Below are 13,770 nucleotides of genomic sequence, written 5' to 3'. Positions count from 1 at the left end.
CCTGCCTCTGTCAGGTGACTTCCACTTCATAACAATCCATGTAAATCTGTGCATCTCCTCTTGAATGTACTCTGCAGAGACTGAACAACCCTCCAAGACCAGCAAAAGCTGGCTCTGGTGAGCCTGTGAGCCAGCCCCAACACACGACTGGACTGGGGAGAGCCAGTGTCTCTACCTTGCAGGACTACAGAGATGAAAGAGGGGATTACCTGAACTTACAGCTCCTGGTTAGGGCAGACTCAGGTACCACTGCAGAGGCTCTCCTCTCATCAAGGCCTTGCAACAGGTTGGAGTTAAGCCTGACTAAAAAGTAAGCCCCACAGGGCTGGCCCTGCTCCCTCCGGGGGGTCAGTCGCTGCAGCCGCCGACAGGCTGCTACTGCTGTTACTAAACACTTCATTAGCACACTGCATTTAATTATAGCAACTGTGCTCATGAGCCTTCTCACACCACATGGTGACATTCTGAATCCTTTTTGGGGTTTTTTTGGTTTAGTTTTTCAGAAAGCTTTGTTCAAAGCTAAGTCACTGACTCATGTGTAAGCCTCTGTTTGCCTCTCCCTCCTTCACCACACAGGCTATTTTTGTACATTAAATCAGGCACTTACTTTGACAGAGCAGAACTGAGGATTTTCAGGCAGTTGCAATTTTCTCTCTGCCTGTGCAGTGTTACAGCCTCAAGAGGTGAACACAGATTATCATCATTAATTTTTTTTCCACAGGGTGAGTGGTACTCATTATGCATGGAACTTAGCAGGACTTTCCTAGTATCATAGTATCATTCAGGGTTGGAAGGGACCACAAGGATCATCTAGTTCCACCCCCCCTGCCATGGGCAGGGACACCCCACACTAGATCAGGCTGGCCAGAGCCTCATCCAGCCTGGGCTTAAACACCTCCAGGGATGGGGCCTCAACCACCTCCCTGGACAACCCATTCCAGGGCTTCACCACTCTCATGGTGAAGAACCTCCTCCTCACATCTAGCCTGAATCTCCCCACCTCCAGCTTCATTCCATTCCCCCTAGTCCTATCACTACCTGAGATCCTGAGAAGTCCTTCCCCAGCCTTCCTGTAGGCCCCCTTCAAATACTGGAAGGCCTATCTCCTTGTTGTTTGGTGGCAGGTGTGCAGCCTGTCACAGTATCACACAATGCTAGGGATTGGAAGGGACCTCCAGAGACCAAGTCCAACCCCCCTGCCAAAGCAGAAGCACATAGGGCAGGTCACAGAGGAATGCATCCAGGTGGGTTTGGAAAGTCTCCAGAGAAGGAGACTCCACAAGCTCTTTGGGCAGCCTGCTTCAGCACCTTCACAGTAGTGCCTCCTCATGTTGAGGTGGAACTTCCTGGGTTCCAGTTCATCCCTGTGGTTCCTTGTCCTGTCACTGGGCACCACCAAGAAGAACCTGGCACCTTCATCTTGACATCCACCCATCAGTTGTTTATAGACATTGATCAGATTCCCTCTCAGCCTTTTCCTCTGCAGACTGAACAGCCTCAGGGCTCTCAGTCTTTCTTCATCCTTGTAGCTCTCTGTGGGACTCTCTCCAGCAGATCCCTGTCTCTCTTGAACTGGGGAGCCCAAAGCCAGACACAGTATTCCAGGTGTGGTCTCCTCAAGGCAGAGCAGACGGGGAGGAGAATCTCCCTAGACCTGCTGGCCACGTTTTTCTTGATGCACCCTAGGATGCTGTTGGCCCTCTTGGCCACAAGGACACATTGCTGTCCCACTAGGACTCCAAGGTCTTTCTCCATGGAGCTGCTTTCCAGCAGATAACCCCCAGCCTGTACTGGTGCCTGAGGTTATTCCTCCCCAGGCTCTGCACTTGTCCTTACTGAACCTCATGAGGTTCTCCCTCACCCACCTCCCCAGACCTTGTTGGGTGGCAGCACAGCCTGACAGGGTGTCAGCCACCCACCCCAGTTCTGTATCATCAGTGAACTTGCTGAGGGTACCCCAACCCCCTCCATGCCATTTGAGTTCTGTTCAGAGTAGCCAGTGACTAAAACTTCTTCAGTCTCTTTGACATGACTACAGTAAAAGGCTTAAACCCCACATTTTCCCCCCCTATTGCTGGCTGCCACCAAGTGCACCTATTCTCTGCATCTTCTAAATGAAAAGTTGGGAGACAGAAGGACTAAGGCTGTTTTGGTGTCCAAGTTGAGATGTCAGGAATCAGACTTTCTCTAAAGCACTTAACTTTACAGCTCACATGACCATTAAGAGCTAAGGCACTGACTTCAGCTTGCAGCTGCACATGATTTCTGTAGGAATTATTTGGCAAAGGAAAGGATGAAGTTTCATTCCCCAGTGTAGCATTCAGCTTGAACTTATAGAACATCCTTCTTTTTCCAACAGCCTCTTTGTTCTTCTCACTTTCTACCACAGCTTGTCTCAATAGCTCACCTTGCTTCCTCTGTGGGGCACAGCACACACTGGTGATGGGTAGAAGAGCTCTTAAGAGACAAATAACATGGAATCCCATAATTAAAGATGGAATCACAACCTATACACACAAAAGGGGGCAAATTACAGCTGCAGAAGCAATGTGAATTCCCTCATAGCCTAACTGAGCACTGACTCTAGTTTCTTTTGACATAAGGCTTGGTTTAAGTGTTTGTGTGTGCCCCCACGGAAGGAAACAGAAAGGCATGCTAAGGCTTTGCACAGTGGAATTAAAATAGGATGGAAGAGAAGTGAGAGAAGTTGCAATGAGGCAACTGTAAGTTGTGATTAGCACTCAAGGGAAGTTCCAAGTCTCACTTGTTCTGCTGCCAGCAGCATTAGGACATATTCTGAAACAGGAAGATGATAGGAAAAAAAAAACCACTTTGGAGACCTGCTGGCAATTTGGATCAGAGAGCAGACTCTGCAGAGATTGCAGGTCATATTGCCAAGATAAGGAAGCGCTGGGTTGGAGCAGTAAACAAGACAGGCACAGAGGATGCTGGTGAAAATCCATGCATGGCTAATGAGTAATTCTGAGGTGGGACTAGAGAGAGAAATGAGTTGGTGCACAGCACTTCTGAAAGTCACACCTTGGCTGTGTTAAACTGGAAAGTTAAACTTGGAAGGCACCTAAGAGCATTCATGACCTTAAAAAGTTTAGTAGTGGTGACTTTTAAGGGGGGAGGGACAGAAAAGAGTCTCTCAGTACCTCATCTTAGGCTGTAGTCAGTCCTCCTCTTTCATGGGTAATAAATCCCCTCCTTCTGACTCAGGGACATCACACCTGTCCCAACCTGCAGCAGGAAAAGTCTTTGCACAATCATGACACAGTTCCTGTGGCTTTAGAAGGTCAAAGCTCAGACTGTGTTTCAAGAAAGAGTGATCCTATTTCTGAATGAGTTCACCCAAGCAGCATCCAAGATCATCAAGGAGAGCCTGATCAGTTTGTGTGCCAGTTTACATGGCAGAGCTGTAACCACCTATGCTAGGAAACATGATATGCACCTGAAAAAGATCAAAGCCCAAGTGCAAAACTATGGCAAGAAAGTCTGCCACACACTAGGATTATTCTGTGATTCTATAGAAATGGGGAGATTCAGATGGGATGTGAGGAAGAAGTTCTTCCCCATGAGGGTGGTGAGAGCCTGGCAAAGGTTGCCCAGGGAGGTGGTGGAAGCCTCATCCCTGGAGGTTTTGAAGGCCAGGCTGGATGTGGCTCTGTGCAACCTGCTGTAGTGTGAAGGGTCCCTGACCATGGCAGGGGGGTTGGAACTGGCTGATCCTTGAGGTCCCTTCCAACCCTAACATTTCTATGATTCTATACAGGTCAAGTTTCCTCCAAGCAGATCTGAGGGCATGGTTTTTCATTGGGGTTTTGGTGCTTTTGTATTTTTTTGTTAAATCAAAACCCCCACCAAGGAAATCATCTCAAAGGTGCAGTGAGGAGTCCATAGTGCCAGTGTGGACTAGTGTTGCACACCATTTAAACAGCATGAAGAAAAAGCTTCACATGGGTTTTTCACAGGAGTCATGCCAGTCTTGCCACCAAAAACATCGTTTGGAATGTCCAGATCTGGCTTTCAAACAAAACTGACAAGTATTTCTTCAACAGTAATCCCATGCTGGGTTCTCCACAAGAAGGTATTGCTGCTTTCCTTCGGAATTTCCAACCTTCTGCCAATGCAGTACCTTGTACCTTGGCTGTACATCTGTACTGAGCATGCAAAGACAATACCTGGGGCCTTTCTTATGTCACAGAGTACTGGGGAAAAAAGTGTGTCCTTGGGATCTTTCTCCCCTACAGAGATGGGGATATGTATAAAGAAAGCTGGGAGACCAATTTAGTCCTTCTGGTTTCGTTTTCTTTCTCCCTTCCCCCTTCACACTTCACTCCATTCTCCAGGATAGCAGCTTAGATTGCTGACAGCAGCATGAGGAGGGGATGGGAGCCTTGCAGGCACCTGGGATTTCCTAAAGGAAATCTTTGGCAACTGTGTCTTTTTATTATTTATTTCCTTATTTTGAATTCCACCCCCCTCAAGCTGTCATTCCTTAGCAGGGAAAATGAAAAGCTGCCATTGATGTCTGTACAACAATGGAGGCCTCTGCAGGCCACATGGCTCCTGCAGTTTAATTTCCTTTAATTCATTTTATATTGAACCAAATGATCTTATTTGCCTTTTTTAATGGAGAGCCTTCAGCATGCAGGGTGGGAGCCAAGCCCCCCTCCCAAAGAAATGATGAGCACAGCTGCTAGGAAAACTTGTCCTGAGCTTGATGATCACAGCTCCTGGGGAGGAAGGGATGTCTCCAGCCACAGGTATGAAGAGTTTGATGCATAAGGGAGGACAATCTGATCTTGCTCCTGTCACAATGGGTATAGAGAGGTAAGAGACCTAGAAGAAGGACATTCAGAGGAGGTATCTGAACTAGACAACCTATGCAGGTTATCAGTGACAACCAGAGAGGATACAGAGGAGACTACAATCTTGAGGAACAGCATGAAAAGCCAGGCTGGCTTTGGAGGTGCCTCTGAACTTCCAAAGTGAGGAAGAGCTCAAGAGCATGCTCAAAGATTGAGTGCAAACTGATCAAAGTTCCTGATATCCCATCCATGGGCATGTTTTATCATCTATTACTGACTTGCCAGCAAGAAGGTACTGGAAGGAAGCTGGAGATTACAAACCTGTCCCATTCCCAGCTGTGCTGAGCTACATCCCTGCCAGTGTAGCACTCTCCACTTCAGGCTCTACATTACAGGGAGCCAGAGGCTGCTGCTCTGCCTACTTATCAGCAGAAAAATTCTCTGTGTATTTTGAAAGAAGCTTTTAGCTCTACTCTGGGAGTGCATTTTATTTCTCCAGCAGCTTGCTACCTGCTACCACTGAGTGACAGCCATCCAAAAGTTCATACACTACAAGCTGGGCTCAAAGCAGGAACACTACTACAAGCAGATGGGGAGGAAGAGAACAACTTTGCATCTGGCAAGTGGTAAGATGGCAGATAGCAAATAACTTGATTAGAATTTGGTCCAAGTTAATGTGCCTAAGGTGCAATAGTTCTGCTCTAACTCAGGGGGAAAAAAAAGATATCACATCTAAGAGAATGATCTGAAAAATAAGATGGGTAGCATTGTGCTGGGCTCTAGAAGTAAGGAGGGTCACCAGGCTCAGGGCAGGAGCTCAGCTATGTGCTTACCAATTACACATTTTATGGCATCCTGGGGTTCTCTTGGAGCTCTCCCATCCTGGTTTGATCTTGTTTAATTTGTTACACCAGATCTCATCCCTAGTTGGCTTAATGCATGCAGAGTAGAGAGGGGATGAAGGTAAACCCAGATCCATAGTGGTAGGTAACAGCAGTCTCAGATGTCCAGGGACAGTGAGACCATCAACAACATCCTAAGACAAAAAGGGACTTTAAAAAAGTGAGAAATATTGCTGTCCAGAAAAAGGTATTAAAAATGAAGCATCTGTGCTCTGAGTCATTACAGGCCCTTGACAGATGTGATCTTACCAGCCTCCCACTGTAGCTGCAAATAAAGACCCCTTCTCTTTCTTCTCTCCAGACAAGGATTAATGAGTACTTGGGATAGCTCTCAGACAAGCAAGCAAAGGCTGTGAACCTTTTCCAACACTGCAATTTATCTTGGGAAGACTATTCACATGGCTTTTCCCTCCCTCCCCAGGCTGGATTATGCTCTGACCTAGCACATTAATCTCCCAAAATAAAATAATAATAATAATAGAAGAAGAAGGAAGGAGGGGGGGGTGGGGTGGGGGAAGAGCTGGACAATTGCCAGAAATAAATTAATAACCATCTCAAATAGCCCTGCTGTGCAGGGACAAACTGTTCAACTCCCCTGCCACCCATGTCATTTGTAAGCAAAACTATTCCCAGTTTAGATATCCCCCTAAGTGCCCTGCCTGAGACTTCCAGCGATTGATGAGAAGATCTTGCATCTATCTACTGCCTTTCAGCCCAACAGCTGCCAGAAAGTTTCTTTACTGAATGCAAATGATAGAGATTGCTACATTTACTACTAACATGTAGACACTCAGAGGCAAGGATGACAGATGTGAGAGGGTAAAAAATCAGACAAGGGATTTCAAGGGAATGCAGTGCCATGGTTTCAGAAGTTAGGTCCAGCCTACAAGATTTTAGAGACATTGAAGTATCTTAACAATTCAGTTGAAATCTCTCCTCACTCGTGGTTAGAGCTGCTCAGTTGTGGCATTAGCAGCTTCAGTTTAATGCTGTTACTTCTTTGTCCCAACTGGAAAGCCAGAGAGATAAGGACCTGCAATTTCTTGCCATGAAATGAAGCGATCTCGCTTCCAAAATGCCTCTTTACAGAGAATACTCAGAAACAAGGGTTAGAACAAGGTCAGCCAGCAAAACAGTCATCTCACTGCTAGCACCTATTCCTTCTAAAGCAATGCTTCCCTCTTCCCCTCCAGACTTCAATTACTTGCTGGTATTACCAAGCCCTTGCTCAGATCTGTGATGGTTTGAAACCCCAAACTTGCTACTCGAATTACTCTCTGCCAATGATTTTGTTAGTTTTACTCTTCCACCCGTATTTTATGCTGCAAACATGCTCTCTAGGTATCAGGTTATCAAAGATAAACATCTACATATCAAGAAGAAAAGGGACTCTTACCTTTGACTTGACAGCTAGGATGATCTTGGGCAGGGCTACGACGAGGCATTTGAGCGCGATGGTGAGGTACTTCAGCACAAAGTCTGCAATCCCCACAATCCACATCAAGTCAAAGAAGTCCAGGCTTTCAAGGTTGGGTTTCAGGAATATAAGGCTGAAAGGCATGACACCAAGGCTCAAATACCAATGAGGAGAACCCCACTCATGCTTCTTGATAGCAGCTGTATCTACTGCTGGCTAGAGAAAGCCTAGAAACTCCACTGAGCTTCAGTGAAGCTCTCCAGGGCAAGAGGGTTAAGCCATGCAAATTGGTCCTGTGGTTGCTCTGGGCATCTTCACTTTGCTCTTACCCAAACAAGGAAGGCTGCAACCTCCATAACCTGCAATCCACCCAGCACCAGATCTTTTGGTCTAATGACAGTGTCCCTAGTTTGCAGGCTTGCTCTACCCTCTCTGAGTGTAAAAGCTTCTCTTTTGAAGTCCAGGCCAGCAGCAGTTATGATTCCAGGGAGGAGTTGTGGCCAAGTCAAGACCAGCCTGGCCTCTGAGGCTGGCTTGCCACAGGCAGAACCACTGCAGAGACAGCAGTTTCCAAAGCTACTTGTGTGTATGAAAAAAAACTGGTGGCAAAGGGAGCACTGTACTAGATGTGGCTGTAAGGTCAGAACTTCATCTGTGTCATGCTCCAATAGTACCTGTCCTTGTCTGAAGCAGAACAAGAGCTGGGCTCTGTTAATTAGCAACTCTTACCTGAACCAAAGATCCCAAATGGACTGCTCCTTATATCATGTTATTGACTGGCCTGAACATTTGCCCTTTAAAGAAGGGGAGTCCAGGACAGCAGAACTTCAGAGAGCAATGGAAGCAGCTGCTGACCTGAGCAGCAATAAGGAACCCTATTCAGACTGAACCACCAGGATTTCTCTTCAGGATGTTTACCTCCTAAAGCCTCATTGCAGAAAGCAAAAACTTAACAAACAAACAAACAAGGCAAAAGTAAAATAACCAACCCCAAATGAAAAGCCTGAACGTGAATTTAAAATACTCACAACACTGGCACAGCACAACAGGCAAAATTACACCCTAAAAACAGAAACAGAATCAGAGACTTTACCACTGTTCATGCACTAGAAACAAACAAAAAGTAAATCATTCAGGAAATGAAAAATAAGCCAGAAAGAAATGAAACCAAAGCAGCGATTTCTAAGTGCCCAGGCCTGCCTTGTGAATACTCCCAGGTCCCCACACAGCAAGCAGTAGATACAGTAGCTCAAGCAAGACAGCAGCACAACACTTGCAAGAACAGGACCCTCAGTGAAGCTGTTGCCCAGGCTGCTCACTGCTGATAAATGATGCTGTAAAAAATGCTTAGGATGGCCTCAATTTGCTGAAACTCCTGAACACCTCCAGGAAGGGGGCATCCACAACCACCCTTGCAACCTATTCCAGAATCTCACCACCCTCACACAGAACTTCTTTCTAAACTCCAGTCTCAACCTACCCTCTCTCAGTTTCAAACCACTCCACCATGTCATTTCTCTAGACACCCTTATGAAAAGGTTCTCTCCAGACCTCCTGCAGGTTCCCTTCAGGTATTGGGAGGCAGCTCTGAGGTCCCACTTGAGCTTTCTCCACGTTGAAGCACCCCAGCTCTCTCAGCTTATCCTCATAGAAGAGGTGTTCCAGCCCTTGGATCATCTTTCTGGTCCTTCTCTGGCTTGGATGAAGCCTTGATCCAAGTCCTGTCCATGGCAGGGAGGTTGGAGTAGATGATCTCTAAGGTCCTTTCCAACCTGAGCCATTCCATGGCCTTGAACACCTCCAGGGAGAAAGCATCCACAACCTCCCTGGGCAACCTGTTCCAGCGTCTCACCACCCTCACTGGAAAGAATTCCTTCCTAATCTCCAGTCTAGATCTCCCCTCCTCAAGCTTCAATCCATTCCCATGCTATCACAAGAAGCCTTCTCTTCTCTCCCCCTTTCTAGGAGCATTTACACACACAGCTTTCCAATGATCAATCCCAAATACACTGAGGCAATTCCAAAGGACAGCTGGGTGGTGGGGGCAGCCCTTGACTCTTTCACTGCATAGACATTATTGGTGGGAAGAAGCAGGGAAGGCAATGAAAAAAGTGACTCAAAACACATACCCAAGAGCCATCTAGCCATAAGATGATGCATGTTGCACACAGTTTATTTTCAGTCTGAAGTGCTAAATCCCCTTCAGTGGGACAAACAGCATTTTTCATTGGGAGGATAATTCATAGGGGTTTAGATAATAATATCACAGCTACTTTCTCAGGGTTTGATATTGCTCCAGTTCTTCCAATTTATTCTACTTAAGTTCTGTAGCTTTGCTTCCTATCTGTCACTTAATCCCTGTTTTGTAATAAGCAGGGATAGTACTGAGCCAAATCCATGGGTACCAACTTTCCTGCGTTTGAGGACTGCTCTGAAACTGGAGGCTATCTTAATCAGATCCAAGTGCCTCTAAGCCTGAGGACACTGAGGTTAAGTTCCACTATTTAATCTCCAGTAATATACTCAAAGCTTGATAGGTTGAAGAGAAAACATTATAAGAAGAGGAAAACCAGTGGGTCAGTTTCTTATCTGCTTCCAACACCTGCTCTTTATGTTCAGTCACAGTGGTCAGAATGGAAATGCAGAAGTCCCACTATAAAAAAGTCTCCACCTTCAGTACATAAGAAAGCAGCAGGTGTGCATGTTTCAAGCAGTAGCACTGTGGTGCATCATCACACCTTGGCCCATTTAGACCCTGCTTATGTCATTACCTGGAGTCTTGTACCCAGTTTGGTCTCTCCAGTTCAAGAGAGAGAGAGATCTACTGGAGAGTCCAACAGAGGCTAAGAGGCTTCCTCTGCTAGGAAGAAATACTGAGAGACCTGGGGCTGTTTAGTCTGGAGAGGAGAAGGCTGAGGGGAAATCTTATCAATGTCTATAAATACCTGAGGGGTGGGTGTCAAGCTGAAGGTGCCAGGCTCTTCTTGGCGGTGCCCAGTCACAAGGAACAACAGCGATAAGCTGGAACCCAGGAAGTTCCACCTCCACCTGGGGAGAAACTTCTTTGGTGTGAGGGTGCTGGAGCCCTGGAGCAGGCTGCCCAGAGAGAGGTTGTGGAGCCTTCTTCTCTGGAGACTTTCAAGACCTATCTGGACGTGTTCCTGTGTGACCTGCCCTGGGTGGCCCTGCTTTGGCAGAGGAATTTGACTCAATATCTAGAGGTCCCTTCCAGCTCCTACCATTCTAAGATCCTATGATCTATTGCCAGGAGCACAGGCCTACCAATAGATGGAGGTGATGCACACATTTTCCTCCCTTGGAAGTACCTCAAAGATGTAACAAGGGCAGTATAACTCTTGACTGTTCACACTTATTCCTAAAGTGTGGGGAAAAGCGGGCTTCCCTCTGCTCCTCCCTGGCAATTCCCCACTACTTCCATCACCTACACTGCAAATTTTGCCCACCTGTTGTACAGCTGCTGAGAGCTGAATGTGTAGAGCAAGTACAAGGTGTTTCCAGTGAGAAAGGCCAGGATCCAGAAGACAACCAACACTGATCTCTTCTCCTGAGTGGGAAAAAGAAGCAGAGAAGGTTAATTCCAAGACTCATGAGTCATGCCAAGCCTTCACTTAATCAAAAAGCAAGACCAACCCAGAGGACATAAACATGCAGCTAAGTGTCCAGTAATTTCTTTGTTTTACATAGGATTAAGACTCAGAAATAGGCTGCTAGGTAAAGATACACAGGGGAGATTTAGGCAGGAAATCAGGAAAATTCATTCCTGATCAGGCATTGGCAGAGGCTGCCCAGGGAGGTGGTGGAGTCTCTATCCCTGGAGGTGTTCAAGAAACATGCAGACATGGCACTTTGGGACATGGCTTAATAGCCATGGTGGTGTTGGATGGTTGGACTGGATGATCTCAGAGGGCTTTTCCAACCCAAACAGTTCTATGACTATGAAACACAAGCAGAAATGTAACCTTTTCAAATGAAGTAACTTCAGAGAAATCAGTTGACATCATTAACTGAAAATGGCAGCCTCACTTGCAGAATGCACTTTTCCAAGTTAGGATCTTTCCTGAGCCCCCTAAACTCTCCTGATATTAAACATGCAGTTTGACAAGCAGATGAGCAAAACATCAGTCCCATGTATTGTCTTGGAATTCTGAGCTCTCACCTGCTGGGAATGACACTTCAGCAAAAGGGGTTTTTCACAAACAGATCCAAAGTCACTTAGAAGAAGACTCAGCAAAGTCAAACATAAAATAAGGGACTTTTCACAGGAGCTTGTAGTGACAGGACAAGGAGGAATGGATTGAAGCTTGAGAAGGGCAGATTTAGATTGGAGATTAGGAAGAAATTCTTTCCAGTGAGGGTGGTGAGACACTGGAAGTCGTTGCCCAGGCAGGTTGTGGCTACTCCCTCCCTGGAGGTGTTCAAGGCCAGGTTAGATGAGGCCCTGAGCAACCTGGTCTAATGGAAGGCGTCCCTGACCATGGGGTGGGGGTTGGAACTGGATGATCTTGAAGGTCCCTTCCAACCCACCACTATTCTATGATTCTATAACCCACCAGTACATGTAGCACATAGGAATGTTAGCTGAATGTGTGGAGGTTCTAGAACATGCATTTTTCAAGTGCAGAAATAACTGAAGTTCCTGAGAAGTGCAAATTGTGCATTTCAAAAGACATTATAGAGGGAAGCTGGATGACAGAAGAGCTTTCCTGGGTCTTGGCCCAGTGTGACTTTGGAAAGTAAATTTTCCCCCTGGGAGGAAAGCCCCTAGCATTTTCCTTGTGAGCTGATTTATTAAGACACCAGCTCTTTACAGCTATTCAACAGCCAGGGATGTGAGGCTGAGATTTAAAGCAGGCAGATTAAGGGGCACACTGCTGGAAAGACAGAGGGGCAAAGAGCAAGGCAACAGCAATCTATTGCATGATTGTGCAGTCTGTCTGTTCATTCAGCATCCTGTCCCATTTATTCCATTGCTGACTTGTGTCACCCATGGAATTTTTTCCCCAAAACCAATTCTAGTCTGGTGCTTTTAGTGCTGGTGAAGTATTCTCCTGGCACTGAAGAGCATCAGATCTGAAAAGATCTGCTAGGTTCTTCATATCCAAAATGTATTATAAACAGAGCATTATGTGCATCTGCAAAATCCTTCAGCTGAACATCTCAAAGCATGATCTAAATGCTAATAAACTTAATCTCACCCCTGCCTAGTGAAATGGGGTCCAGCATCTCTGCTGTGCATACTGGGAAACTAAGGTGCAGAGAAGTGCTTGCAGTCTCTTTAGTATCAGGAGATAGCATGGGAGGAAAAGGCCTGTAATGGTGCCAGGGGAGGGCTAGGTTGGAACTTAGGAAAAATTTCTGTACCCAAAGAGTGGTCAGGCATTGGAACAGGCTGCCCAGAGAGGTGGTGGAGTCACCATCCCTGGAGGTGTTCAAGAAATGTGTGGCCATGGCACTTTGGAACATGGTTTAGTGCCAATGGTGGTTTTAGGTCAGTGACTGGAGTCAGTGATCTTAGAGGTCGTTTCAAATCAAAACAATGCTATGATTCTGATGCACTGCCAGCCAGTGGCAGAGCCAGAAGCAGATGACAATATCACTGATCCTTCCTCTGTTTTGTTGTGAGGAAAACGGAAACTGTAGGCAAGCATCGATGGAGAGAAGGAGGAGGAGAAGGAAGTGAGGATTACACCTTGGTGTCCTTATTCTGACCAGTCTGTAGGCATATCATGACATTCAGCCCTACACAGCAAAAGAAAAGCCAGCAGAGATGGTTTTGCATACAAGCAGTGAAGCTGTCTGGGAGAGTAAGGGAGTGAGATGCTGTACTCACCTTCAGAGCAACCTGCTCTCGGAGCGTGGAGTTGGCGTAGGCGAAGGTGCTGGCCATGCCGATGCACATGGCGATGCCTGCAGGGAGAGGCACTGTCAGAGCAGCAGCAGCCTCAGGCCTAAGCCACTTCATTTCAGCATCCCAAGCTTACAGAAAAAAATTACTGGGTGCTGCTCTGGATGCACCAGGAATTCAAATATATAGGCAATGAAAATAGGGTAGTCTGGACTCGTGATATCAAGGTCAAATTCAAGGTCAATGGAAATGAATCATTTGCCACCCAGCCCAGTCCAGACACTCTGCTCTGGTTCTCTAGTTCTGGCCTGAAGGAGTACAGAAGTGGTGGCTGTACTCTGCTAACAGAACTCATCTAGATGACTGCATTACAACAGCAGCTTAGCAGCTCTTGTTGGGCACACCATTTCTCATACTAGGTCCAAAGAGTGAGCTGTTGCAGACATGAATCAATATCTGGTTTTGGGAATCCTGGCAGAGCTGCAGGACTAAGCTCAAGCATTATTGGCTTCCATGTTTTGTGATAATCTCAGTACACTACTCCCAGAATGAGTAAGGATCCTCAGACAAGGCACACATACAATTTTGTAGCAAGAGGAAGATTAGATCAATAGATTTTACATGCCCACTGAGAGGACAAAAGATGCTGGATAGACATATTCTTCAGGGAGCTCTGAACACCTTAAGACACACTTCTGATGCTGTTTGATTTCACAGCTATCATCCCTCCAGCTATACAGGAGTCCCATCCCTCTGAACCTTTCTGTGCTA

At 46.4% G+C, this 13,770-nt stretch overlaps 1 protein-coding gene across 1 annotated transcript in view; it reads right to left on the bottom strand.

The window, feature by feature from the left end:
* The window catches only part of RNFT2 (ring finger protein, transmembrane 2), a 32,296-nt gene that overhangs the window by 11,511 nt on the left and 7,015 nt on the right, over positions 1 to 13,770 (bottom strand). The window contains exons 5-7 of the mRNA XM_068161797.1: positions 12,985 to 13,061; positions 10,598 to 10,698; positions 7,113 to 7,266 (exon numbers count right to left, since the gene is read on the bottom strand). Of these exons, the coding sequence (XP_068017898.1) occupies positions 7,113 to 7,266; positions 10,598 to 10,698; positions 12,985 to 13,061 (332 nt within the window). The remainder of the gene's footprint in view (positions 1 to 7,112; positions 7,267 to 10,597; positions 10,699 to 12,984; positions 13,062 to 13,770) is intronic.

The sequence above is a fragment of the Melanerpes formicivorus genome, unplaced genomic scaffold, assembly GCF_026170545.1.
Source record: "Melanerpes formicivorus ecotype bairdi unplaced genomic scaffold, bMelFor1.0.p_v2 SCAF_60, whole genome shotgun sequence".
Taxonomy (NCBI): Eukaryota; Metazoa; Chordata; class Aves; order Piciformes; family Picidae; genus Melanerpes; species Melanerpes formicivorus.
This window is presented reverse-complemented; position numbering and strand designations above follow the sequence as displayed.